This window comes from Vidua macroura, chromosome 1, assembly GCF_024509145.1.
Source record: "Vidua macroura isolate BioBank_ID:100142 chromosome 1, ASM2450914v1, whole genome shotgun sequence".
In the NCBI taxonomy this organism is placed as follows: domain Eukaryota; kingdom Metazoa; phylum Chordata; class Aves; order Passeriformes; family Viduidae; genus Vidua; species Vidua macroura.
Window position 1 is genome coordinate 68,808,475 of NC_071571.1, and position 25,342 is coordinate 68,833,816.

Genomic DNA, 25,342 nt, shown 5'->3' on the forward strand with positions numbered 1-25,342 from the left:
ACATTGTCCCTACCAGTGGGAAAAGTTGAACAAGTAGGTTATTCCAATTTGCTTACTTGTCCCAACTTTTTCCTTCAGAGGTCCACAAATCAACTTTGCTTTTAGTGAATGCATGATCTTGGTAAAAATGTACTGTGGTATAATGCAAAGAAATTCAGCTTATTGGTCATTCGAAACCCAAGTTACTTGATTCTTGTTATCCTTTACTAGGAACTCCTATGGTGTCGTGATATTCTTTCTGTTCATTCATTATCTGTCTGACTTGCAAGGGAGAGGTGGGAAAGCAGACTGCAAGATGGTGACATGGATGATTTTAAGGGACAGGACTTTAAAAGAACCTGTTTCCACCTGTATATTCCAATGGATGCCTTTGTAGTATGTTTATGCTCTTACTGGAAAATCTATTGGCTACTTCTTCAACCTAACTTTACCACCACTTTTATAGCTTCCTAACATGCTTTTTATACTGTGTTTCATGCACATCTCTAAGGAATTATTTGTGTAAGTTACAGGAACTACAGAGCCTCAGGAGGAATCCCAGGCAAACAATGCACTTGGGTGAAGACATCTCAACAACAACCAGTGAGCCCTTTCTTTTTGTATGTGTTGAACAATCTATAATATTTTACAAGTCTGAAGATTCTGAATTCCAAGGGTCTTTCTGAAAAACTGATCATTTAGTATAAAAGATGAATCAATTCCTGTTTTGTTTGCACTGCCACTTTCCGGATGAATTTCTGATCTATTAGTGAAGCAGCAAGTGCTCCCCCAGCAACCAACCATTGATGTTTCGAAAGCAAATCAAAAGCAGTGTAAGACTGTTGAAGAAAAGGGCTTGAAAGGAAAAGAATGAAAGATCATACCATTCCTATGGTAGCTGTAAAGGTTTGTGAATTTTACAGCTGAGAGAGGGACGGGCCAGAGACCAGAGAGAAACCAAGAACAAGATATCTGCCTGCAGAGTTTTGTCCTAACATGTCTTCTTGCAGGCTCATAGCCTAAATAGCACAACTAAAACTCTGTAGGGTTGATCTGTTAGGGGCACACCACCAGAGGTGGAATTGTGTGAGGGGATGGATAAGCCTCAGAAGGACAGAGCACCTGTTAACCATGGTTTTACCTTGGATTTTGTTCAGCCCTGACAGGATTTATAGAGAGTCTGGACATGTAAGAGAAATACTGTGCATGCCTGTTCTTTGTAACATAAGGTTTTCACTTCAGCTGAGGGGCCAGGGACCTTGCTGTGGATGCATGCTGGAGCTGCACTCCTGGTGCACTCCCAGCTGCTCTGACTTTTATCTTTATTCCAACCATGAGCTTACTACAAGCCCAAAGGGAAAAGTATTTGTATTCCACTGTGCACATTGACAGTAATTTTGTGGATGCAGCACAACACTGTAGAAAGAGACAGGTATATGGAGCATTTAGAAGGCAATAATTTCATCTAACTTTTTATTTATTTATTATTTTTAGCCACACTCCAAAGGTTTTAGTGGGAATAGCAAAAGAAAGAACTTGCAGACTTCACAAAAATCAAAGCCTGCAGCTTGTACTGGATGGGTTTATTTGGCACACATCTGTAATTATGAAATTAATTTTGAATTGCTTTTGAACTTCATCTGGATAATAATTTGTTCTTTCGATTTTCCTTTTCCCTCCAGAACATCTGCCATTAACAAACCAACTAGTTGCAATGTTTTACATTCCACATTTGAACCCATTTCTCAAAAGATTGCACATTTCCTTGAATAAACAATTACTCAGCTCATTTGCTGATAAGGTCAGTCTTGGGACTGAAAAATGAATCAACACCCCTCTCTGGCAATCATCTTTGAAATGGTCAAAAAGCAATTGCAGTAGGTACATGTTAAACTGCAACTTCATGTTGCAGAAATACAACATCAACAGGCAGCTTAAGTGTTTCTGTACAAACAGATATTGTACAGCCTTGGTTTGGTTGAGTTGAGCCGATTACAGGGTTTAGGCACATGCCTGAAGATGGAATTACACTACTGAAGTTAAGATGTGCTTAAGTGTTTTGTTATGTTTGGCCTACAGGCTACATCTGTGTTTGTATTAAGAAGAAAAGCTGTTCTACAAGACATTCAGGCATTTTAAAATGTATTTTCGTTCTGAACTGGTACAGAAAGTTTTGTCTTTTAATGAAATTTAGGAGATCTTTAATTGCAGAAATCTTGTAATTGAGTGTACTTGAAACATTGTGTATCAGTAATGTTGAAATTATTTGAGACATTAAGATTGAAATATTTCCTGTCCACATATGTTACTTAATTAATTAGAAACAACTGTTAACTAAGCATGCTGGGATTGTCTGGGTTGTGTATTACCACCCCCTGGATACAGAAAAGAGCTGTGGTCTGGTCTAGCTTCTTGGCTGAGATGCAATGTTCCATGAACATGCTTCTCAGATGAGCAGTAAAACAAGGATATTCATCTTGCACAAAGTAGACCTAGACCTGCTAAACCCCCTCAGTCCAACTGGATTTAGGTTGGGACATCTCAAGTGCCTTGTACCAGGTCTTTGCTGAAAGTGCTACAGAAATGCAGGGCACAGACCCTTTACTTTTGCTTGTAGGTGGTTTGGGTTTTCCTTGGCTTTTTGGTTCTGACTTTGATGTATCCAAGATGATTCCATACTGTCCAGGAACCATGGTAGTTTGGGCACAGCACCATCATTTTCATGTGATGCTGTACATGATAACTGAGGCCCTCTGGAGCTAAGGGCTGCAGCTCTGCAGCAGCCAGCCAGGGTGCAGAACTAGGCTGCAGCTACTTAAGGTCAAGCTGGGTCTTTGCAGGAACTTTAATGTTACCTTCAAGCCTGTTCTGCCATGGACATCCCAATACCTGAGGACTGCAGCCTGGCTTTAAACTTAAAAGCTAAAATTTGCAAATCAAAGCTAAGCATGTTTTGGTAACTTCTCACTAACTATCTTCCCATAAGCAATTGTCATTTTCTTGAAAAAGTTTCAGTAATGTGGGATCAGCCTTCACTATAAGAAGACTCATGCACTGGGAAAAATTCAAGTAGCTCTGTTAAGTATATAGCAAGAATGATAGACAAAGTCTTACCAGACTGAATATATTGCTTGTTCTGCCTGTGTCTAGATATAGTGGTTGTTCAAAAGGGAGTAGATAACTGGAAATAGTCTATGAATGGGAATCATAATCTGTTCCTCTCTGTGTCCCCTGCTCTTCAAGTTACAATCTCTTATCTCAGCCTCATTGCTTGACAGATCAAGTAGAGTTGATCCCCAAGCCAAGGGCTTATTTGTGTAGGTGGGCTTAAGAAGACTGAAACAATTGCTTTAGAGAGGAAACTTTCTGTGGTCAAGGCATATGTCACCTGTGGTGAAATTTATTCAGACAAGTTTTTCATCTAAAATGGCCTTTCCTGATTAAGTCTTTAGGTATTTATGGCTTTGCTTGGATGTCCTGCCCTTTTCTTTTGGGGTTGAAATAAATATCTGAGGTTCACAGTCTTTGTGTCCCTATCAACTTCTGGCTCAGCTGGCCAGCAGACAGGTTGTCTAATCCCATTTTTGAGAGATGTTCTTTCATCTTTTAAGGCCTCAACTCTAGCAAAACATAAATTTAGCTGGAGACTGTGAATATTGACCCTTATGACAGACCCCTCTGCCCTTGCTTAGCTCCTCTCTTACTCTTCCTGTAAGAAACTAGGGCAGTTTCTAGTATCCAACCAACAGAATTCTTTGGATTCGGATGTGAGTAATAATAGGAGTGGGAACCTGGATTCTGTGTTCATAATAGTATTTTTTTTTCTGCAGTTACTACATGGTATCGTTATATTTCTGTTTGAAGAAACAGAACAGCTTCACAAATGAGTATAAAAAGATGTTTGTGTTTTCCTGAGCTTCTATGTACTTTACTGTAATCTGACATTTACTGTAAGAAATACATATTATATAATTGGCAGTGGCAGACACATATTCTGATAGAAAAAAAATTATTGAATGATACACTGTGTATCACTGATAGTGACTTGCAGCAATATTTCCATAAAAGCAAAGGATAATTTAGCACTTGAAAGTCAGGTCTCAAAACCAAAATAAAATGTTTTTCTGTTTCTGTACCTAGCCTAGGATATATCTCCCCTCACTGCAGACATCAGCAGTGTAGACACATATGGCAAAACCCATCACCCCAAGCTCCCTTTGCAGTCAATACAGGGAGCAGGCACTTTTAGGCCATGATTCATCTGACCTATTTACATGTCTGCTGTAGGAGGAGATGAATCACTGCCTAGACTAGATCTGTGCGGAGGATAAAGGGAGCCTAAGATGGCAAGCACAGATGTAGATGCTTGTAAAGATCTACAGTTTGAATTTAGGCTTTCAGTTTGGAATAACAATTTTCCAGAGAAGAGTAAAATTTCCTAAGCCGTGTTTTTCTAGCAGAATATGTGTATGAATATATACATCTATGGTATTTTTCTTCCTACAACAGAAACATTTGCAACAATATCTTTTAAACACTGGCCCTATATCCCCTTCCAAATGTTCTACCATCTGAAGAGCTGCCATTTTATCTCTCTCTGCCTCTGCCCCTCTTTCACACATAGAGACATGTATACACATACCATATTTCAGAGCTGGGCCTTCTGAGTTTTCAGCATTAACTTAAAATATATTCCTCTTTGTGTGGTAACCAGAGCTGCTGTTACACACAGACAGATATATTAACTGCATTTGTTTGTTTAAAATATCCAACGCAAAATATGCAAACAAAAACACCAAATTAAGATTTCTGAAATTTCCTTCTGTTTAAAAAGAATATTTTTATTAGTTTGGTTTTTTTACTTCTAGGATCTGCTCTTCTCTGTCTGCAGCCTTGGTGAGGCAGAGCATCATAGGAAGAGGAACATGAATTCCTGGGAGACGAGTACGGATGCAGAGGAAGAGGAAAGACAAGACTTGATCATCTAAGAAAGAGTGCAGGCTCCTAAGTAAAGCTGTAAGATGACAAGAGTTGTGCTATTATGTATTATTATGTATAGAAGGCCAGAGTTGAGAGTCTGGTTTCTTGAGGGTGATGTCCTGGCAGGTACACCTGTGCACATGTTGTAGTATAATCCAGTGCATCTGTACGTCCATCTATGATGCAAATGGCACGGGAGTGATATTTTTAAAAAAGAAGAAGAAATGAAACCACCCTGTTGGAGAGCTTTATAATGCTCAGCTGCTCCCGAGGAGTGCTTGGTGTAGCTACAGCAGGCAAAACATCCCTCCCATCTAGTCACTGGCACACAGCACAGCAACCCATTTATGTGAGCACCTGGTTTATCAGTTTGCCTGTGACAGATCTTGGCACACCCTCTCCTCTGGCTGTAAAGCTTTACTGACTTGTGTGGTTTTTCTCCCACAAACTCTTGTCTGGCATGGGAGGACTTGGAATAGATCAACTGTGGCTCTGGCAACAACAGGAAAGTACATTTTAGATAACCCTTTATGGTGCAAGCTTTGTACCCATTTAAGGGCTTTTCTGTGGGGTTGGAGAAGAAGGGCTGTCCATCATCGAAAGTCTATTGCTGTGGGAAGGGTGCCTGTGACTGCAAAGGTCTTTGGCAAAGGCCACAAGCATCTGAAGGCTGCTCTGAGAAATGGATATGGGCTCACAGTTCCCCACAGGCTACTGTGCAGAAGTGCGCAGTCTTCCACCGGTCATCCCAGTGCATCATTCATTAAACATAACGCCCTACAGGAAAATCAAGGCTTTGTGTTTTCCATACCCCCTCCTGCATCAGCCCTGACGTCAGTAGTTTGGAACCACGGAAGTTAAATTAAGGCCAGTGCAGTCTAATAGGCAAGGGATGGCAAATGCTAAGAAGTCAAGGTAATGAGAAAATACCTGCCATCTGGAGCTGTCATAAGCATGAATTTACATCTCTTCCCACAAAATAAATAAATAAGAGCCTGCAAAACATTACTCTCCCTGGATGCAAAGTCCCACTCCTGCCACTGCCACCAAAAATTTTGGCCTCCCCATGTTCTGCGTGGTCGGTGGCTTCTGCCGAAAGCCCCAGGGTGATGTGCCTGGGCGCTAGGAGACATCTGCAAGCGCTGCCTGCTCAGGCGCAATGGCTGGAGTGCAGGGATCTGCTCTGCTGCATCTGCTTGCTCCAGTCCTCGCTCTGAGGAAAGTTTTCCTCCTGGCTCTGACAGCACCGCAGCCACTTGGGGAAGCACATGACTTCCTTGGGAGACGGTGTTTCTTATTTGTGTTGCAGGCCTCCAGCAGGCATGGCACTGAGGCAATATTTATATCAGTTTTTGTAACATCGTTGCAGCAGCTGCAATTTTGGGAACTGAAGTGCTGGCTGGAAGTGGGAGAGAGAGGCACAAAGCACAACATGCTACATAGAAATGTGGATGCAAGGGGGAAAAGAAAAAAAAAAAAAGAAAGAAAAGAAAATTGGCAACCAGCCTCCTCCCCCAGGAAGTTCATTGTGTTCCCCCGTGCCAGGGGTGCTGTTTGCCCTCCAGATGGTTACCACAGGGCCCATCTGTGTAAAAGTGAGTCAATGGCAATTGCAGCTCAGGATGTGTGTGATGGGATCAGATCTGTCCCCTCAGGGTGCTTGCACTCCTGGGGGAGCAGGACAGGGGAAGGGGAGCCCTCCAGCCTGGTGGCGTTCTGTGCTACAAGCCAAACAGTGTTCAGCAGTCTTCTCATACTCTTCAGCTGTGAGAAAGCATAGTGCAATATTTGTGTGCAGGTAACCAGGCTGCCCCCGAAACTGCTGCAGCCCCATGCTGTGCCTTGGCAATCAGCCCTAGCAAGCTCCTTATCCCACCTACAATGCCATGCTGGTGCAGTCATGCTGCTCCCAGGTGCCCAGCTCGGATCTCTGACCCACACTCTGCATGTGTCCTGACCCCTGTGGAACTACCTTGCTGTGGCTGGGAAATCCCCAGGGATAGGGGATACGCTTCCACATTATTTACTTTCGCTTCCCATGACAGTTATGTGACCCATTTCTCTCCTTTTCTGCCCCCGGCTTGATTTCAGTGATGTTTAGCCAGTGAAAGTTTGAGGATTCTCTGGTGCTAGGGGGCTGGAAGTCACAGCTGCCTGAAAGACAACAGGGTTGACTTCACTGTGTCTCCTTGTTCCTTCATCTGCCCTGCAGATGCAGAGGCAAGTAGGTGGCTGCCATGTGTGCAAGAGGGGCTCTCCACTGCCCATGCATGTTCTCAGTAGGTGGTTTCTACCTCTGCAGCCAAATAGCAGCAGCTGGAAGAACACAGGCCTGAGTTCTTCCCTGTCCATTGCTTTTTCTCCATGTAACTCCACTGGCCTGTGGAGTTATGTCTGACAGGAGGTGCCACACAGTCTCCAGTTAGCTTAGAGCTTGATGAAACTGAAGAAAGTTGATACGATGCTAAAAAGCTCCCACAAGGTGCAGCCCCAGACCTGTCAGGTGATGCACATTTCATCATGGGCAAAAGCTGAAGGTCATTTGACCCAAATACAGCTGTGTAGTGCAAAACACCTTCATTGTCCTGGACAGCACAAGGTCTCTAGAAAAAGCTGGGCTGCCAATGAGCTCTCCAGTTCATGTGTCCTGCAGTCCTCTGAAAGGACTGCTGTGAGGGCCAAGCAGGGAACCATCACTGTGTCTGCCTGGGAGGACTCCTGAAAACCAGCACCTGAAGCTGCATCACAGGCTCCCTGAGGCAGACACCACCAAAGACTGGCGACATGGTAAGCATGGCTTCTTGGCTTCTTGGACTACGTGCCTCAGAAAATCCCTTCCAGTCTCCCATTTCATGTGCTTTTGTACCATAAGCACTCCTACTTGTCTCAAAAAGAACTGAAACTTCAATGGCCAAGTAGTTTCCTTAGCACAAACACCCTGAAATGCTCCTGGTGAGCAAAGTTGGGGTAAGAAAGGCAGGGAGGGGAGGGAAGAGGAAAAGACATGCCAGCTGTGGTGGCAGATCCTCCGAGGTGGCACTGGGAGGGCTTGGCAACCCTTTTAGCATTGTCCTATTGCAACAGGAAGGAGGAGGATATACAGAGGTTACTTAAAAGCCCCCAACATTTTCCCTGCTTCTATTGCACTGCAGAATTTCTGCAAGGGAGAAGAAAAGAAAAAAAAAAGACTATCTGAAAAGAAGGTATCCTTGATAACTAAAAGAGCTTCATTTTAGAGCTTACTTCTATTAAATAATTGCTACATTTTAAATTGCTGTTTTCAGGGGCTTTGGAAAGAAGTTTTCTTCTCAGTCATTAATATTTTCTTAGAAGGGTTGCATGGCTTTTTTCACTGCTATATGCTTACACTGAAATAGATGTGAAAGCAGTTTTGAGTAGCTCAAAAAGAAGTCTCTGATCAGCCTACATCTAAGATTTCCCTTAAGGACGTTAGAGGGAGAGAAATAAGTGGATAAGTGCTTTTTTCTTTTCCTTTTTTCCTCTTTACCCCCCCCTCTCTCTTCCCCCCTCCCCCTCTTTTTCTCAAAAGTGGATTGTCTGGGTGCAGGAGTTAGCCCTGTAGATATTTGGGTGTTTGTGTGCATAGGGACAAAAATACAATTCTCCACTTATCATCCACAGACTGTTGTAGGCTGTAATATTTGGCTTGATTGCAGTATGACTTATAATGTCATTTTTATTGGGGAGAGGTAGTGTGTGATGCACTTTCTGAAAATATAATTTGCTATTTTGGATGCAATAATGCTTTTATGGAGGATGAGAGAGTGAAAGATTCTCCAGTTCTTTTACCTGAAACTTCCTAATGTTTTTAGTGTCCTGCTTCTCCTAGGCAAATACTTCTGTGTTAGACTCTCCTTCTCCCGCCCCCTCCTTCTTCTCTTATTCATGTGTTTTCATGAACACAAAATACCTTCCAATCCTTAGAGAGCTGTACTTATCATTAGACTGATGTTTTCTGCCTCTCAGGTTTTATTTATGTAAGTCTAAAAATGTGTAGCTCACTGGCACCCCACATTGCTTTTGGCTTCTCCCATCTTGCATGTGCCATGTTAGCTCATGTTTGCTTTTTCCTTGCACTTTTTCTTTCATGCTATTACAACTTTTTTAGCACAGGATGTCTGAAACAACGAGCACCAATGTGGAGAATAAACATCTTTTGAATGGGAGAAGAGCCATCCCACCAAACTACTCCAATGATGAAGAAAATGAGGTTCCTGAGATGGAAGCTTTTGGATTGATACCTAGAGGATTTAATCCTAGAGGTACCGTGTACAATTATGCCGTAAATCTATTTTTACATCTTCCATACTTTTAGGACAGGTCTGTGAACTAAATCCAAACCACTTTTTCCTTTCGTCTTTCCAATTCAGACAGTTTTTCTTGCTGTTCATGGGAAAACTTACTGAAACCACCTGTGTGTATGGAAGTGTTACCATGGGTTATGGGTATGGAAAGTGAGGAGCAAAGAAGTTGAGTGACCAGTTATCAGCTTGAACTGTGGGACTGGTTAAAAAAAGGCAAGAATGGGTTTTTCTAGTTTGATCACAATCACAAAGTCACTTTAAGAACCTACTGGCTTCAGGCATGGCTGTGGCAGCATTAGAGTGAAGGGCCAGAAGGATTCTGTTCTCTCAATGGCCCATCTCATTTATATGGCCCTAAACTGCCTGTGAAACTGCTGCAAAATGTTATCTGGCAGGGAAGACTTTTGCTATATATGTTCAGCTCACTCACAAAAAATAACATGAGACGAAAGGGAATACCCATGTGATTATTTATTCTTCTGTGGAAAATGTTTCAATCATTTGGCTGGGGAAACAAACAATATCATGGTAGAGAATGAACAAATCAAAGTATGTTCCCAGTGTCAGCTCTTTGGAGTCAACCAGAAATAAAAAATATGTAAGATCTGGTTTAAAAGAAAACAGGATTAAATTCTGAATGACTCATTAATGAAATTTCGTTAATTTTTTTGCCTATTTGAATTGAACAAGCAGAACTTGTTGAATGTGGCAGCTCAGGGTAGCTGGATGCAATACTACTTAATGCTCATAGGGGACTTTTCATCCAGAGTTGAAGGAGTGCTTAATAAATGTGGACAAGAATTAATTACTGAATTTCACACATTGGGAAACAGGCAAAGAGATTTTAAGTGACAAGTTGCAAAGCTTTATTTCTGTAATCTTAATCATGTGCCTTTAACCACATTCCCCTCCTCACACGCCCCTCCCTACCCCCATCCCAATACACACACACTTCTTTTTGAAGCATTTATTTAAAAAAAAAAAAAAAAAAGCCTGAGCAAACCAACTGGCATGTTAAGACTGCAGAAATTTTGCTTGAACCTATTCTGACAACTCTGTGGCTTCGGGGCAAGTGTATGTGTTTAAATTGTCAAATGCAATGCAGTGCAGGTCCCAGCTAGACACTGTTTCAAACCAAACACACTCACAGAAACTGGAGATGTATTACTGTGGGATACCTTAGAAGGAATGCAGCCTGTAGCTAAAGCCTACCAGAACCAAGAGAAAGATTCCTGTTGCTTTTTGATGTTCTTCACATCAGGCTCTGAATGAAGTGTGGTGCTTGTGGGCGTCAGCCTCCTGCTTTTCAGAAATGCAGTAGAAACTTAGGAATGTCGGGTCAAGTGAGTTGAAGCAGGAGCCCAACATGTCCTTAAGGTGATGCTGTTGTTGAGAAGAATATCCTTTGTCCAAAGCAAGAGTTTGTATGGCCATTGGGTAAACCTGGCTATGGGACTGGTATGGCTGAAAAATAAATCTGTGCATAACAGCAAACCTCTTTGTACAGCTGGATTACCTCTGCTGTGCAATTCTCTCCAACGTTTGTAGCAAAAATATGCAAGGGGTGACCTGAAGGATCACCTGAAGGGACTGTAGCAGCGTTTCTGTTTTGGTGTACATCAGCTGTGATCTAAGCCTGTGGCACCAGCTGATACAAGCGTGGTCTCTGGACATACTGTTTGGGGCAGGTTGCTTAAGTCACCTGTCAGAGCACTTTAAAGATTTATTGCCTCACGGAGCTTGACCTGACATTCAGGAGCTGAACTTGCCCTGGAGCACTCTCAGTGTTGTGCCTGAGGGATAAAATGATTGTCCATTGGCAGAGCAGGAGTAGCACAGTGTGATGAGGCTCTAGAGTGTGAGCACATCCTGGCAGAGAGCTGCTTGTGACACCTTCCTCTTCTCCTGCACACCCCGACACTTCTGGCCTGTCCAGATTTTTCTGTAGTGGTTCCCAGATTTCGTTGCCATAACACACTCAAAAAAAGCACGCAAATGCTTTTATCTCTGCTGTTACAATGGAGGTGTTTTCTAGCCTTTGGGCACCTGATACAAACATCTAAACACCTGTGTCTTCACCTGTGTCAGATTGTAGTCAACACAGAGCCATCCAGTGAATGGAGGTGAGGGCACAGGCTGTCCAGAGAGTCACTGGATGTCAGTTCCATGGTGATTGTACCCTTCTCTCAGCTCCACTGACTGCAGCAACCAGCCATCAGCTGGCCAGAATAAGTTGTTACATACCAGGCTCACATCATTTAGATGCCTAAATTTAACTGAATTCTGCCCTTGATCTGTGCAGTGTAGGAGTCTACAGCTGAGCTAGTCACCCTCGTTTCCCTTGACAGCCAACAGAGAGAAACAGGCATTTTTAGGGTGTGATTCACTTGACCTATTTTAGCTACTACTCTCGGATGAGGTAAGACCCTGTGCTTGCCTAGCTCTCTGCTGACACCCACTTCGAGTCCGCTGAATCACAGCCGGGGCGAGCACGGCGGCTGCCGGGGCTGGCTGCGTCCCCAGCCCGGTCAGTGGGCTGCCTGCTGCTGGAGCTGCGGGAGGAGATGCTCATGACGGGAACGGAGCGCTTCTTCAGCAGGAAGCCTGTGTCTCCGGGAACATCTCTGTGCCGTGTCCTCCCCGTGGCTCGTCCCGTCCAGCTCATCTCACCGCGGTGTGTCGTCGTGAGTGGGCTCGGTGGGAGGATACAGCCCTGTCACTCTCCCTTGCAGAGTCCAGTGAGTCGCCAGGCATTTGTGCTTCCCCTGCTAGCGGAGTGATGGACACTTCCTTTGGAAATTCACACTATTTTTTGTAGTAATTCAAAGCCCTTCCTCTCTGGTTGTCTGAGGAAACCTGATGTTTGAAGGCTATTCTTTTTATTTGAAAAACTGCTCAACCTTGTGCGCATTTATTGCCCTGCAAGCTTAACATTACACAAGCTTTAAGAAAGCATCACACTGTTGCCGCTTGTGCAGCAAACTTGCTTGCACTGAACAACAGACCAGGCTACAGGCAAACCCTCAAGTGAACTTGACTTCAAAGGAGGTCTTGACTTGCCACCTGTCCCTCACAGCTGAGCATCACCTGGAGCTTTCCTTTGGATCACACCCTGGTGCTGGTCTTAGCACGTCCCATTACCCTACTCATGTTTTGCTCTTCGTAATTACCATTACTGTAATTAGCACAGGCTCAGCCATGGGTTATCTTCATCTGGCAAGCTTAACGTACATTTTAACACCAATCCCAAAAATGAAATGTGTTTTTTGCAGATGTGTATGGCTGTGTTCTGACAGGAGCCATATAAACTCCTGTGATAAAATGAAGCAAATGCTGAACTGAAAGCCCAGGGTGGCTTAGCTTTGCAGTTCCTTGAAGGGGCTAGCATGCAGAGGAAGGGTGGGGTCACTTTTGCCTTTTATTGCAAAACAAGAGATGAAAACAAAACAAACCCTCAGCTCTTTTTTTATGCCTCCTTGGAATGAGGGAGAAGCTGAGCCAGTTTCTTATTGATAGCTTCACTCCTCACAAAACCCCAAAATACACCACTTTTACATGTAGTGCTTTCAGCCCAGATAGGTTTGAAAGATATAAGGGGAGAGATACTCCCTTGTCCCTGCTTCATCCCTGTACAGAAAATTCCTTCCTGGTGTCATTCAATTGTGAGTTTAGTCAGCATTTTTGAAGGAGCATTGGTAAGTTTTGCAAGGAGGGAGGTGAAGACATGCCCTACTTCACAGAGGGACAGTAAGAATGATTTCTGAGCAGAATGTTTCATACAGACATCTTTATAACTTCAGCCAATGCTAAAGTCAGAGGGTTTTTACAGAAGTTACTCCAGAAGCCTGGTGATTTGAGCAGAGAATAACAATAACATTGTCATGGGACTCGAAGCCTGACTCAGGATTGAACAGAGTATTCTAGCCTTTTTGCAGATTAGGGTTAGCAGGAGGCAGATGGTTTTGGGTTCAGTTCTGCAGGGCTTTTCCATGAAAGGTTCCTTATCATGCTGTGTCCTCAGGCACATTACCTTCCTTCTGTTTCCTAAAGGACATGGACAGGGATCTGAGAAATGATGCAAGCAGGAATGGGACCTACTTGCATTGACATTACTCCTCTGACTCTCATTAGATGTTGCCCATAGCCCAGGCTGGAGCAGGAGAAGGACCATGCTGACCATGCTTCCCATCCAGGGAAGGTGCTGCCTGCAGGGCTCTGCTGCCTGTCCAGAACTGACAAATTAAACAATTGTGCTGAGCTTCTGTGAAAGGGGCCACATTCAGCCTTCAATGACTTCAGTGTCCAACTCATTTACTAAGCACGTCATTCTTGCCCACAGTGTGCTTAGTAGAAGGCCAAATTAGCCACCATCACAAATACACACAGCTCCACCAGCTGCTGTAAATGTGCAGCTCTTTTTGCCAGGCATGACTTTGGCTCTGTCACTCTAAGTATAAAATGCAGGAATTAGCTTGTTTCTAACTGTCAGCACCTGGAAAGACAAGCTGAGAGCTGCAAATCTAGTTTTACTCTGCTGTCTCTCTCCTGGTGGTGAGTAGCAATGGTCCTGCTCCTCCTGGCAGAGGTTTCACATTTATGTGCCTAAGCATGCAGGTGAAAGAACAATGTCCAGTTCATTTTCATGTGGTTTCTCATAGTGTGAGAAGACTCCCATTGTGCAACTTCATGGTATGGTACTGTCATGTAGCTTATGGTGACTGCAAATGCTTGTGGCTATCCCAGTGCCACCCCACACTGGTCATTTACTGAACAAACTACTTATAGTTTGCTATAACCCTTTAGACAGCCTGAATTTGAAGGGAGCAAAGCTTTGTCTGTGCATGTGATAGAAACCTACTGCTGCTTGCCTGTAACTCTATGCTGTAATTATATGCTGTAATGTTATATTTAGTTTTCATAAGAAGACACTAATAGCAGTGGAGGTGTACTGAGAAGCTGAGACAAGACACATGCAGTACACCCAAACCTTATCTAATACAGACAATTCAAGCTCTCAGCTGAATGCAAGATCATTAACTGCCTCTCAGGCTCTTCAGCTCTCAGCACTGGTAGCATTTTGCAAACAATGTATTTACGTGTCACAAAGCCCCTATGAATATGCATTTTACAAATGGGGGGCTGCAAGAAGGGAGACACGAAGCCCCAGCCATCAAAGTCCCATTGATTTCTCTGGTAAACTTGTTGACAGCAAGGCCCAGACTTGCAGAAAGCTGTTGCCAATGGAAAGATGGGTCCAGACTCTCCTTGGGGTCATTCAGCTTCCAACACCTAACAACCTATTCTTTCTGTGGTTGCTGTCACCATGCATTAGAAGCCTTTTAGCATCTGTGAAAATGGCAGGTGGATAGAGAAGTGTCTGCCCATAAATCTCTTCTCAGCCAGGAGCATGTAAGCCCCAGACAGATCCAGCATGTTCCTGTTGCTCCTTCCCTGGAGAAGGGGAGGACAGGGCCCCTAATGATGTTGATACCAATATTAACATTTCAGCACACTGACTCCTTCCCCCTCTCCTCATTTACATGTCTCTGCAGATTACCTGAGTGTTGTGGATATTTATATGTTCAAGGAGCCTCACGAGATCAACAAGCAGGAGCACCACACTGACAAGTACTACAACCCCAAGCTGATAGTGCGTCGAGGACAGGCTTTCCAAATCCAGATTGAGTTCAACCGACCCTACAAGCCAGAGTCAGACCAATTCTGGCTGGAGTTTTTGATGGGTAAGTGCCTGGCAAAGGCTGCATCTCATCAGCAAAGCAATAGCCTCTCATAAACAGAAAAACAGCAGAACTTAATGGATGGGTCTTTTCCTGTTATGACTGATAAACCATAAAAACAGGCTTAGCCATAGGCAAGGAAGTGCTTTTCTAAACAGGGTTTGAATCCTTTCTTGGAAAATCAACAGAATTTCATGTGAGAGGAAAAGGAGCAAAATCTGGGGGTTTCTGTTTTGTAAGAGGCTGTACTTTTTTGAGCTTTCAAAGTTATGTCTGGTTAATGCTGTATGGCAATGTGAAGGTGGAACAGGAAACCTCTTTTGTTAGTGTTTAGGAGATATAGGGAGGAGGAGTCGGTTGTTTGAGGTAGGAGAGGTGACTGTATGAACTGAAATAGCAAAATATTGATTGCATAAAGAGGGGAGGTTGCACTGGATGGAAGAATCTTGCAACTTTTCAGCCTGCATTTACAAACAACTTAGTAACAAGAGATAAAATTCAGCGACTGTAATTTTGGACCAGAATCATAGAATCACTAAAGTTATAAAAGACCTCTAAGACCATTGAGGTCATGGACATGTTAGCCTAGCACTGCCATGTTTACCACCAAACTATGTACCCAAGTAGCGGTGGTGATTCCACACTTCCCTGGGCAGCCTGTTCCAGTGCATGGCTACCCTTTCAGTGAAGAGATTTTTACCAATATCCAATCTAAACCTCCCCTGGTACAACTTGAGACTATTTCCTCTTGTTCTATTGCTTGTCACCTGTGAGAAGGGACCAGCCCCCTCCTTGCTACATCCTCCTTTCAGGCAGTTGTAGAGAGTGAGCCTCTTTTTCTGCAGGCTAAACACCCCCAGCTCCCTCAGCCACTCCTCATTGGACTTACGTTCCAGACCCTTCCCCAGCTCTGTTGCTTTTCTCTGGACACGCTCCAGCACCTCAATGTCTTTGTTGTAGTGTGTGGTCCAGAACTGAACACAGGATTTGAGGTGTGGCTTCACCAGTGCTGAGAGACTTACTCAGGACCATATCAGAGACTTTCTTGATTTATTGCCAAAAGAGAAAGAGAGCTTTTTTCCTCTCACTGAGAAGTCTTCTTCAGAGACCCAGGTCCTTAGGTACCTGTTGACTCACTGAAGGCATGGGACTAGAGAAAGGCATAATCTCACTAGAAAAGGAGAGAAGCTAAAGGGTTTCCTGCTATGCTCCAAAGATGGCCCCACCAAATTCTGGTCCCTACAACACAGCTCTGGGAAACACCCAGCTTCATCTAGATTGATCTGGGAGTTTCTGTGTTAAGACATCAACGTTCCCCTTATAAAGTCTTTAAACTAGGTTATAATTGATGTTTTAATTTACTTTCCTGTGAGATGCAGATCTGAAATTTGTAACGCTGAGTCTTTTCCATCATTGAATTATGATGATGTGGCCATTTATTAGATTTGTTGCCTTCTAAAGCTAGATAGGCGTTTATCTCTTAAACATATGTGCAGTGAAAATGTTACTGTCTGCACATTTTTTTTCCATGGTTCTCTTCTTTCTAATTTAAATTAGGGTTGGGAGGCATGTTATGACAGTCCAGTGAATGATTGGCTGAACAGCCACAAGTGCCTTTAAAAATTTAATATGCATAAATATCATTAGTTCTTTTGGGATTTAATTAAATTCAAGAGCGTTCCCTTAATCTTTATATGTTTAAAACAAACAGCTGTATCAAGAAGACGTGGAAAATGGAACATTTGTTTTTTATTGTACTCTGTGCAGTTTGCATTTGTTTTTATCAGATATCCTATGTTGGAAAAAGAAAATTAACACTTTTGACATTGCGCAATCCGCTTAAGAGAACACATTCACTTATTTTTCTGTTGCTCTTTCCTAACACATCCATACATGGTTTGTACCTTGAATCTCTAAGTATGGATAAAAATACTCTCATCTTCAGCCATGGTAAGAATGGGGTTAATACAGCCTGAGCCAGGGGAGTCTCTGCAATAAATACATCTCTGAATGATTCCTTTGGAGTTAGCCCCAAGTGTGTGGTGGAATTCCCTTCCCTCTTCTTCACTATTGCTGTCCTTCCTGTGACATGGGATAGGTGTCCATGCGTGGTGGCTGACAACTGGCTGCAGATACAAGATAGTGGTCAATGCTATTGCCCTCCCCTGTTTTTTCTTTGCCTCTGTGAGCACCACTATCCTCATGTTGCAAGGACTTTAGCTCACAGAGATTCAACTGGGAGATGTTCAAGCTCCTCTTCTGGGAACTAGTCAACACCCAGCACTCTGCAAATGTTTCTCTTTGTGAACATGTGGTGAAAATGCAGTATATTTGTTCTCAGAGGCTAGCAACGGGGAGCAAAATAAAAACAGTCCACAGCAGAGAAGGAAAATTCAGAAATTTTATGCTTGACTCTTGCCACTTCTCCTTTTAGTATTGAGTCCAATTTTAATGCTGATAAGAGAAAGGAAATTTCTCTTAGGAAAGACAACTGACTGCTGAATGTCTCAGTGCTGTGCTCTCAAACCTTTTGTCAGAGGGAGCTGACAAAATGGCCATTTTAATCCAGGTTTTTTTAGTTTATCTTCCTGAAGAGCTGGCTCTCACCTCTCGTACTGCCTGAACAACAGAACCCAGACAAAAAGTTCTTGCCCAGGCTGCCTGTGAGCAAGGGAGAGAGGCAGGCACCTCCAAGCAGAGTCTAACCCTGCTGTCTGAAAGTGGGGTGAACTCTCTTCTGAATTTTTTTTCTTCCTCTCCTGACTCTCTCTCACAGACCAGACTTTGGCTTTAAGAACACTGAAGGCAGGGAAGGTGAATCCTGCCCTTTGTACTGTCAGGCAGAAGCTATCCCTAGGGAGTGGCTCAGACAACAGCCCTGCAGCAGAAGCAGCTTGAGCTCAGAGAAACTTTTTGTTCTGAAAGGAGTATACCTCCTAGGAATGTGCTGAGTTTGGGAGATTAAAGTGATGGACACACAGAAATATTGGCGGGCTGTTGTGAGATGACCTTTCCAAGGAGCACTCTGTGTGCCTGAGCAGTAGATTTCAAATGGTGCAGCAAAACTATTGAATAGAATAACCTCGATTGGAGGGACCTCTGGAGGTCTTATCTCTAGCCCTTGGTCAAAGCAGGTCCAGCTTCTCCACCATCTCTGGGTCTTTCCCCACGAGCAGGTTTTGAGTGTCTCCAAGAGTGTGGGTGTTTCCCCAAACAATGTGGACCAGGCTGTCCTGAACTGCAGAATATTTGGAGTGGTTCTAGGTTCTATTCTCGTAAGGTACAAAGTTACTCTGTAGGGATGGCTGGCTTTGGCTCCCAGGGAATTCAGTTGGAGCTGGGAAAACTTGAAATCTCCTTTTGCATGGCTGTGCCTGCAGTGGAGGCTGTTGGTACAACAGTGTCTACAAAACTATTCAGAAGTTATTAGTTCCCAGCTCTGAGAAAGTTCCCCAAGTTGACATTAATCCATCACAGAATTTTTATACATTAAAGACTAATTTTAATCCTGAAAAATGTGACAATTGTAATGGATTGGTCCTGTGGGTGTGCACAGAACTATTCTATTTCCGTTATTCCCTAAAATTTACTTTCTCTTTTTTTTCACTCCTATTTTTTCTTCTTTTGCATCATTAAAATGATGATTAATGAAGCAAGTAAAGCAAGTAGAGACTGCTTAATGCTTCTAATTGATAATGAATCAAGGGTACCTGGGACAAATACTTCTTCTGTCATGTGAAACAAGATATGAAACACTCAGAGAACAATCTTTAATTGCAATCCTTTTTAATCCACAGTCCATTTAAGTGCCATTTTCACAGAATTCATGGGTTAAATTGTATAAACAAGTATATATGTGTGTGTGTATAAATATGTAAATATATTTGTATATATATATAAATACTTCACCCCAATCTCTTGAAAGTCGCTTTTACAAACATTTTTCTATGATAGTTCCTCATGACTAAAGTTGTTCATGCTTTAACAGACTGTTTTCTGTAGAGTCATCTCTGGTGAAATTGACTGAAATGCTAATATGTGAATTATTATAATTCAGTTTTGTACATAATCCTTTATTAAATTAGTACCATAGTTGCCTGCCAAAGTATGGAACACAATGAATGTGCCAAAAATCCACATGGAAAAATATCCACTTATAAAGAGTAATTAGATGTAATTCCAGTTCTTGTGCTGGACCTCAGCCCTGCCACAGCTCCGTCACCACAAATTTCCTTCATTTCTGCCTGCTTCCTGGCTTTTACAAGAGGAAAGGTGAGCATCACCCCTTGGGTGATACTTGTTTTATTGGTCTGGGATTGTGATGAAAAAGCCACAAGAGAAATGCAGATGCTGTGCTTACATTTAGTTCCCCACAGTGGGATTAATTCCAGTTTGTTTGGAGCCTCAGTGAACCCAGAGGAGCCGATGGACTCCTTCACCATCTTGATCTGTCCTGACTCCTGCCTTTGTGGTAATGGGGATATTTTGTGTTTCTCTTTGTTTTCCACACTGCAAAGCTTAGCCTGGCTGAGCATAGCTCCCACACCTGGGACAGCCAATTTGGTGTGGGTGCTGCAAAGTTTCCACTGGCACTGCTGCACTGGCAGGGATTTCTCTGAAAAGCAGATGAATGATGAAATGGGCTTATACGGCCTTCAATCTTGCTTTTTGTAGTAAGTTTCCAGTACGTGGCTGTAAATCTTTGCGGGGTTGATGAGTTTATATAGTGCATCCTGACTCTAATGATGTATTTCCCCACATCCTCATAAATTGCTGTCTATTTGTGTTTTCCTTAAATGGCTTCATAAATCCATATATATTGGTCTAGCCCTAAATGTTATTATGAGCATTTTATTCATTGACGCACTTCTGGAACGACCATAAATTCCAGTCTCCCAGGCTACTATCACCTTTCCACACGTGTGCATGTGTGGAGACCCACGCACCTGTCCATATGCTCTCCTCAGGCTTCTATAAATCATTGGCTTCTGGCCTGAGATCAGAGGAGACACTTACTGCTCCTTTTCCCACAGTCTTCCCAAGCCAGTTCCAGAGGGATAGTTATAAACACATCAAAGAAGCTAAGAACATAAAGATGTTAGAGCTGATCCCATATGGCTTATTTGGGTGATACCAAATTCCCACTTATAGTCAGAGGGATATCTGAGTTCAACTAAATAACCAGAGGTCCAGTTCAGGATATGCACACCAGAATCAATGGAGCTCTTCATTCTGTCCTACATTGTCCACTGCCTTTCCCTGTTTTCACAGCAGAGTTGGGCCAGGAAAGATTACAGGATTATTGAGGTTTTGATGATTTTGTCAGGCAGTAATTCTGCCTTAGTGGGAAGTATTGCTACCTCAGCTGTCACCTATCCTCCTCAGCAGCTCTGGGGAAGGACAGGTTGTAGCCAACAGAAGTGCTGGAATATGAAATCCTATCCCCAGCCCATCTGTTCCAAAGGTGCTGGAACATGAGATCCCATCCCCAGCCCAGGGATGGGATGTTGAGCTGAATTCTTACTCTGGGTAAAAAGTTGCTCTTTGGAAAACTTTGGATCTTCATGTTTTAGGAGATTCCTTGGCACTGTCAAGAGAACTAACCGGTCTAGAGGACACACTGTGTTGGTAGGTAACTCAGCACTGCAAGTTTATTATATCCTTGTTTCACAAAGAAGTACAAAAAATTGAGCAGAGATACAAAAACACCTGATGGTTTAAACTTGGAGTCTCATTTTGTGACAGAAAAAATAATTGATTAGCAGCAGAACATATTTCCTAGAGATTGCCTCCCAGCAGATAAGAGACCTGTTTGCCAGCTCTTAGCAAAAGACAAACCTCTCCAATTTCTGAACAAAGGCATTGGGGTATTCTTTTCCTCCCCTTTGGAATTCCCAGCTGGGCCCCAGAGGAGTAGAGAGGAGGGAGTCCCTTGAGGTGGTCTATGAATGCAGTATTTCATGCAAAGAAATCTTTATTAGGCTGACTTTTGCACTGCTCCAGCAGCATCAAGTGGCACATAAAATCTGGCTGTATTTTTTAGTTGTTTTACTAGCTAAGGTACGTGGCTCTGGTGTGTGTTTTACAATTGTAAAGTTCTAGAAACATTCACTGCTGGGACAGAGTGTCCAGATGTTAAGGATTCATAACTGGAGCCATAAACAAAACTTCTTTCAAGATATTTGCGTTTACTACATTTTCAAGTTTGTTGTTGTGGTTTAATGGGGATGCTGGCATTGCGCCAGTGTCCAGCCATGACATTTTTGTATAGCACTTCTGAAGGCAATGGAATTTGACGGTGGTAGGAACCTAGATGAGATGTTAGAGATTTAGAGACTACTGGTTATAACAAAAAAATGTTTCTTCTTCTTGCTTCTTTTGATTGTTTGGAATTTTATTGTAGCATCTCTCCCATTTCTTTCTAATATATTTTACTCTGTGTTTCGTGTCATAAATCCCATATGCTAACACCTATCTCCAAGGCTGCTTGCTATCAAAAGGCTTACCTCTGCTGTACTGGTGACTTCCAGCTCAAAGTTATTTACCAATATATCACAGTTATTATACTTCCGTGGATGGTGTTGAAATAGATTTTTTGTCCTTTATATGAAAGAGTGTATCTAGATAAAACAAATGAACTTATAGGAAGATTGTTAATTACTGTATGTAATATATATTCCAAAGGGAGACAGATCATTTGACTCCTTGAAAAGCCAATCTTCCAAGGAGGATTCCTAAAAAGACAAAGGCTACTGAGATACAGCTTTGTTCACCTCCTTCTCTTCTGAGGTATCCCACTTCCATCAGGAAGGAACTGTTCTGTGAAGCTCACTAGATCTCTAATCTCTGTGCTACAAAGCTTACCCTCCTCACTGCTGGAAGTAAAGCTCAGTTGTGTGGGACCTATCCAAGAGCACCTGCTGGTCCCTCCAGTGTCTATGCCAACAGCACAGCACTAATTCAGCCCTGGCATTTATGAGCTGTTTAATGCACACACACACACACACACACACACACACACACACACACAGAGCAGTGTGCATGTCCACTGGGGATCAAGGGGAAAACTAAACTACATGTAGTCAGGAGTTTCCGAATAGAGCCAAGCAAGCCCTGGTTCCTGTTAGTCACTTGTAAAGAACAGCGGCAGATTTGGATAACTGGAGGAGGACCGCTCATGTTTTGACAGCTGAACTCACTGTACCTATCTCTCACCCTGTCTCTGTTGCTGTAAATCCCTCTCTGGTGTGGCAGCTTTACCCAGAATTTAACACAGCTTGCCTCCATGCCTGGTGAGCCCAGAGCTGACATGCTAGGGAGGAAAGGCATATGTTGAAAATAACTGACTTTGAACGCATGTGTGTGGCCACAGTTCTGTAGTTTAGATGGCTCATAATTTTGCTGCTACATAAATAGATTTTGGCAAGCTTTAACAAATGCTGCACTTCGCTCTTTGCCCCTGCAAAGTGTCTGTGTGTGACAGGGGACATCCCATGCATGGCCACATCCACACACGCTGCAGTCATGGTGCCTTTATTCATGTTTTTTTAATTTATCTTATGAACTCCTTTAATAGCAACAGCAGCTACTTTGCTCCTCTTTTCCTGGGTGCCTGGAGGCCCCAAAAAGTATAGAGTCGAGCAGAAGTGAGAAGGAGCTTTAGGACCCCAGCTTGGTTAGCTACAGAAACCAGGGTGGAATAAGAAAGCTTAAGAAAGAAGTATCAAAAGATTGCAGACCTGTGCACTGTGCATTAGGGGAAATAGATTTGTTTGTCCATTAAACGTTCTGTATAAGGGAGGTTTCTGTAAAAATTAATGTCTTCTGGCAGCATTGCGGTTCAGGACCTAGCACTGAAATGCAGAGGGTTGGAGGCCTTAGAAAGGGGGTCACTAAGAGTTCCCTCCTGTCCTCTCCTGCTTCAAAGGCAGGATAGTCAGTAGCTTCTATTCAGTACATGATATTTTTGAAGGAGCCTATAAAAAAAAAAAATCATCCAGTGCAGGAATCTCCAGACTTTCTGAGTTCACAGGCTGGATTTTCCCATTTCCATGTGCTGTTAGAGTGAGCAGACAGGGACATCCCAACAGTGTGATGTCATGCAATGACTTTGTCTGCCACAGAGCAATTGGCTGTGAAATGTCCTTGTGTGAGGGCCAGGGCCTCCTACACCCAACGCAAGCGTGAACACTGGGGAGTGAGGCAACCACAAAGAACTGGCTGTGGAGCATGGTTCAGACTGCCAATTCGTGGTGCAAATCAGAGCTGGAGAGATCCTGAGCCAGCTAATGCTACTGGCATAATGTCAGCACCCTCCTGTCAGCATAAAAAGGGTTTATCTTGTCTACATGTCCCAGTCCTGACATGCACTCAAACTGCCTCCTGCCTCTCTCTGGGTTGGGTTAGCACCAGAGAGTGCTAACCTCTGAGTTAGCCTTCAGAGAGTGCACTGCCAGACATTCACAGGCTTTTGGTAATGAGTCTTTGGATAGTATTGAATCTTCTTCCTTAGAGACTCAGCCAGAGAATGAAATCACCACTGCATGTTACTCCTTCTGAGAAAGGGCCAACATTGCAGATATCTCAACTATGAGCCAAAGCTGGCTCTACTTTTCCACTGCAGCCAGAAATGTGTGCTCAAGATGTAGATAAAGGTCAAAATGCCAAGCCATCCTAGGATGGGACTTCCCTACAGAGTTGATAAACATAGTACTGAGCCTATGTAAGAATTATTTGGCCAGCAACCTTAACAGGCATTGCCAAAGTTACTCAGCTTTATAGCACTCTAGTATCAAGACAACACATGTGTGTATATGAGAGTAGTGTGGCTGATGCTGTCAGGTGTCTAGATGTGTGTTTACAATTCAGCTTCACAAGCTCCTGACAGAAATAACAATTCCCTTACTCTTTCATTTACATCCCTTATTCTTCCATTTGCATTTTGTTTGGTTTGGTTTTGGTTTGGTTTGGTTTTGTTCTATTTCAGAAGGTTAGGCAACCTGTCCCCTCTTCCAAGAAAACATTGGAAATTGCTCACTGTGCTCTTGAAGGCTCTGCCCATCTTCCCAAACTTCCTTGGGGGTTCAGGATTTATGTAACCATTAGGAAGCACCAAATCATGATTGTCTGTCAGGAGGAAACAATGTTCTCTTGTATTTATTATTTATAGCACCCGCAAAGTATCCTGACTTCTAGGATATCCGTCTCTGGCAAATCTGCTATGTCTGCAGAGATGCAGAGCATCCTTGGTGCCCAAGAGCACCTTCTCCTCATGAGTGAGCAACCTAATGCAGTGACCTCTTACTCTGTGGGACCAGCTGTGTGGGGTTCGGGGCTGAAAGAACCTTACATACTGCTGTAACAGCACCTACAGCTGCTGCCCTGTCGAGCAAAAGGCATATTAGGGTGTCTTGTGGCTTTCCTTGTTTGGAAGGGAAAATGGGGTTTTGAGTTTTCAGAAAAAGTGAGAATACCAGAGGCTTGGTTCTTTGCCAAACCTGCTTATGAAGTGCCAGTGGCAGTGGTCCCATAAGGATATCTTGAAAAGTTTTTGTGGCCTCTTTGAGATCCTATCTGGTTCCTGTAGGCAGATTTTCTGGGAAGTGATTCTGCAGTCTCCCATGTACGTACACGTGGCATAAACAGACCTGGTGGTGCAAAGTCGCTGCCAGAGCACAGCTTCTCCTGTCCCCAATAGGCTCCTACACCGACATGCAGCTTCCAGCAAAGACAAGGATTTCAGTTCCTAACCAAGTTAAAATAGTAATCTCCTCCCCCTCCCACCTTTCTGAAGGAGGGACAGGAGGTATTTTTAAAAGTAGCACTTGTTAACAGTTTCAAGGATATCAGTTCAACTGCTTGGTTTGTTCTGCTGCTTTGTTTGTGTGGACTGCTTTTTTTAGAACAAGATTATGGCAAAACTAGAAGCAAAATATCAACTGTAGAGGCAAGCTGGGACATACGCAGTTGCACTACAAAGAACAAGAATGCGTTCAGCTCCCAGATCTGTTACCTCTATAGGTTCTTCTCTCTACACTGGATTTCTTTTGATGGTTTATATTTGAAGTGTCCAGTGCTCTATCTTCTAGTGTTTTCTATTGATTTTGCTCTATTATTCTAGTCCTTTATTCTTCTGTAGGTCTTTTCCTTCTATTGTGTTCCTCACTGATCTGAATGAGTTTCATGGGTTACAGCATCCCTGGCCTGCAGGGCGAAGTGGGTTATTTATGTGCATTGAATATCTGCAAAATGAAAATTCATGTGCTCAGAATAATCTCTTGGATGAAGCACAGTAGCCCCAGATTTCTCAGAAACACAAAT

At 43.2% G+C, this 25,342-nt stretch overlaps 1 protein-coding gene and 1 long non-coding RNA gene across 4 annotated transcripts in view; both read left to right on the plus strand.

The window, feature by feature from the left end:
• LOC128806274 (uncharacterized) overlaps positions 1-6,038 on the plus strand; it is a 56,756-nt gene extending 50,718 nt beyond the window's left edge. The window contains exon 3 of the long non-coding RNA XR_008436756.1: positions 4,848-6,038. This is a non-coding gene — a long non-coding RNA (uncharacterized LOC128806274). The remainder of the gene's footprint in view (positions 1-4,847) is intronic.
• A 1,329-nt stretch (positions 6,039-7,367) lies between these two features.
• The window catches only part of F13A1 (coagulation factor XIII A chain), a 59,491-nt gene continuing 41,516 nt past the window's right edge, over positions 7,368-25,342 (plus strand). Inside the window, exons 1-3 of one of the 3 annotated variants that reach the window (XM_053975672.1) lie at positions 7,368-7,746; positions 9,089-9,242; positions 14,837-15,025. In XM_053975672.1, the coding sequence (XP_053831647.1) occupies positions 7,744-7,746; positions 9,089-9,242; positions 14,837-15,025 (346 nt within the window). In that variant the 5' untranslated portion in view covers positions 7,368-7,743. Of the gene's footprint in view, positions 7,747-8,086; positions 8,163-9,088; positions 9,243-14,836; positions 15,026-25,342 lie in introns of those variants that run through there. The other 2 variants (XM_053975677.1, XM_053975686.1) reach the window with 2 other exon arrangements.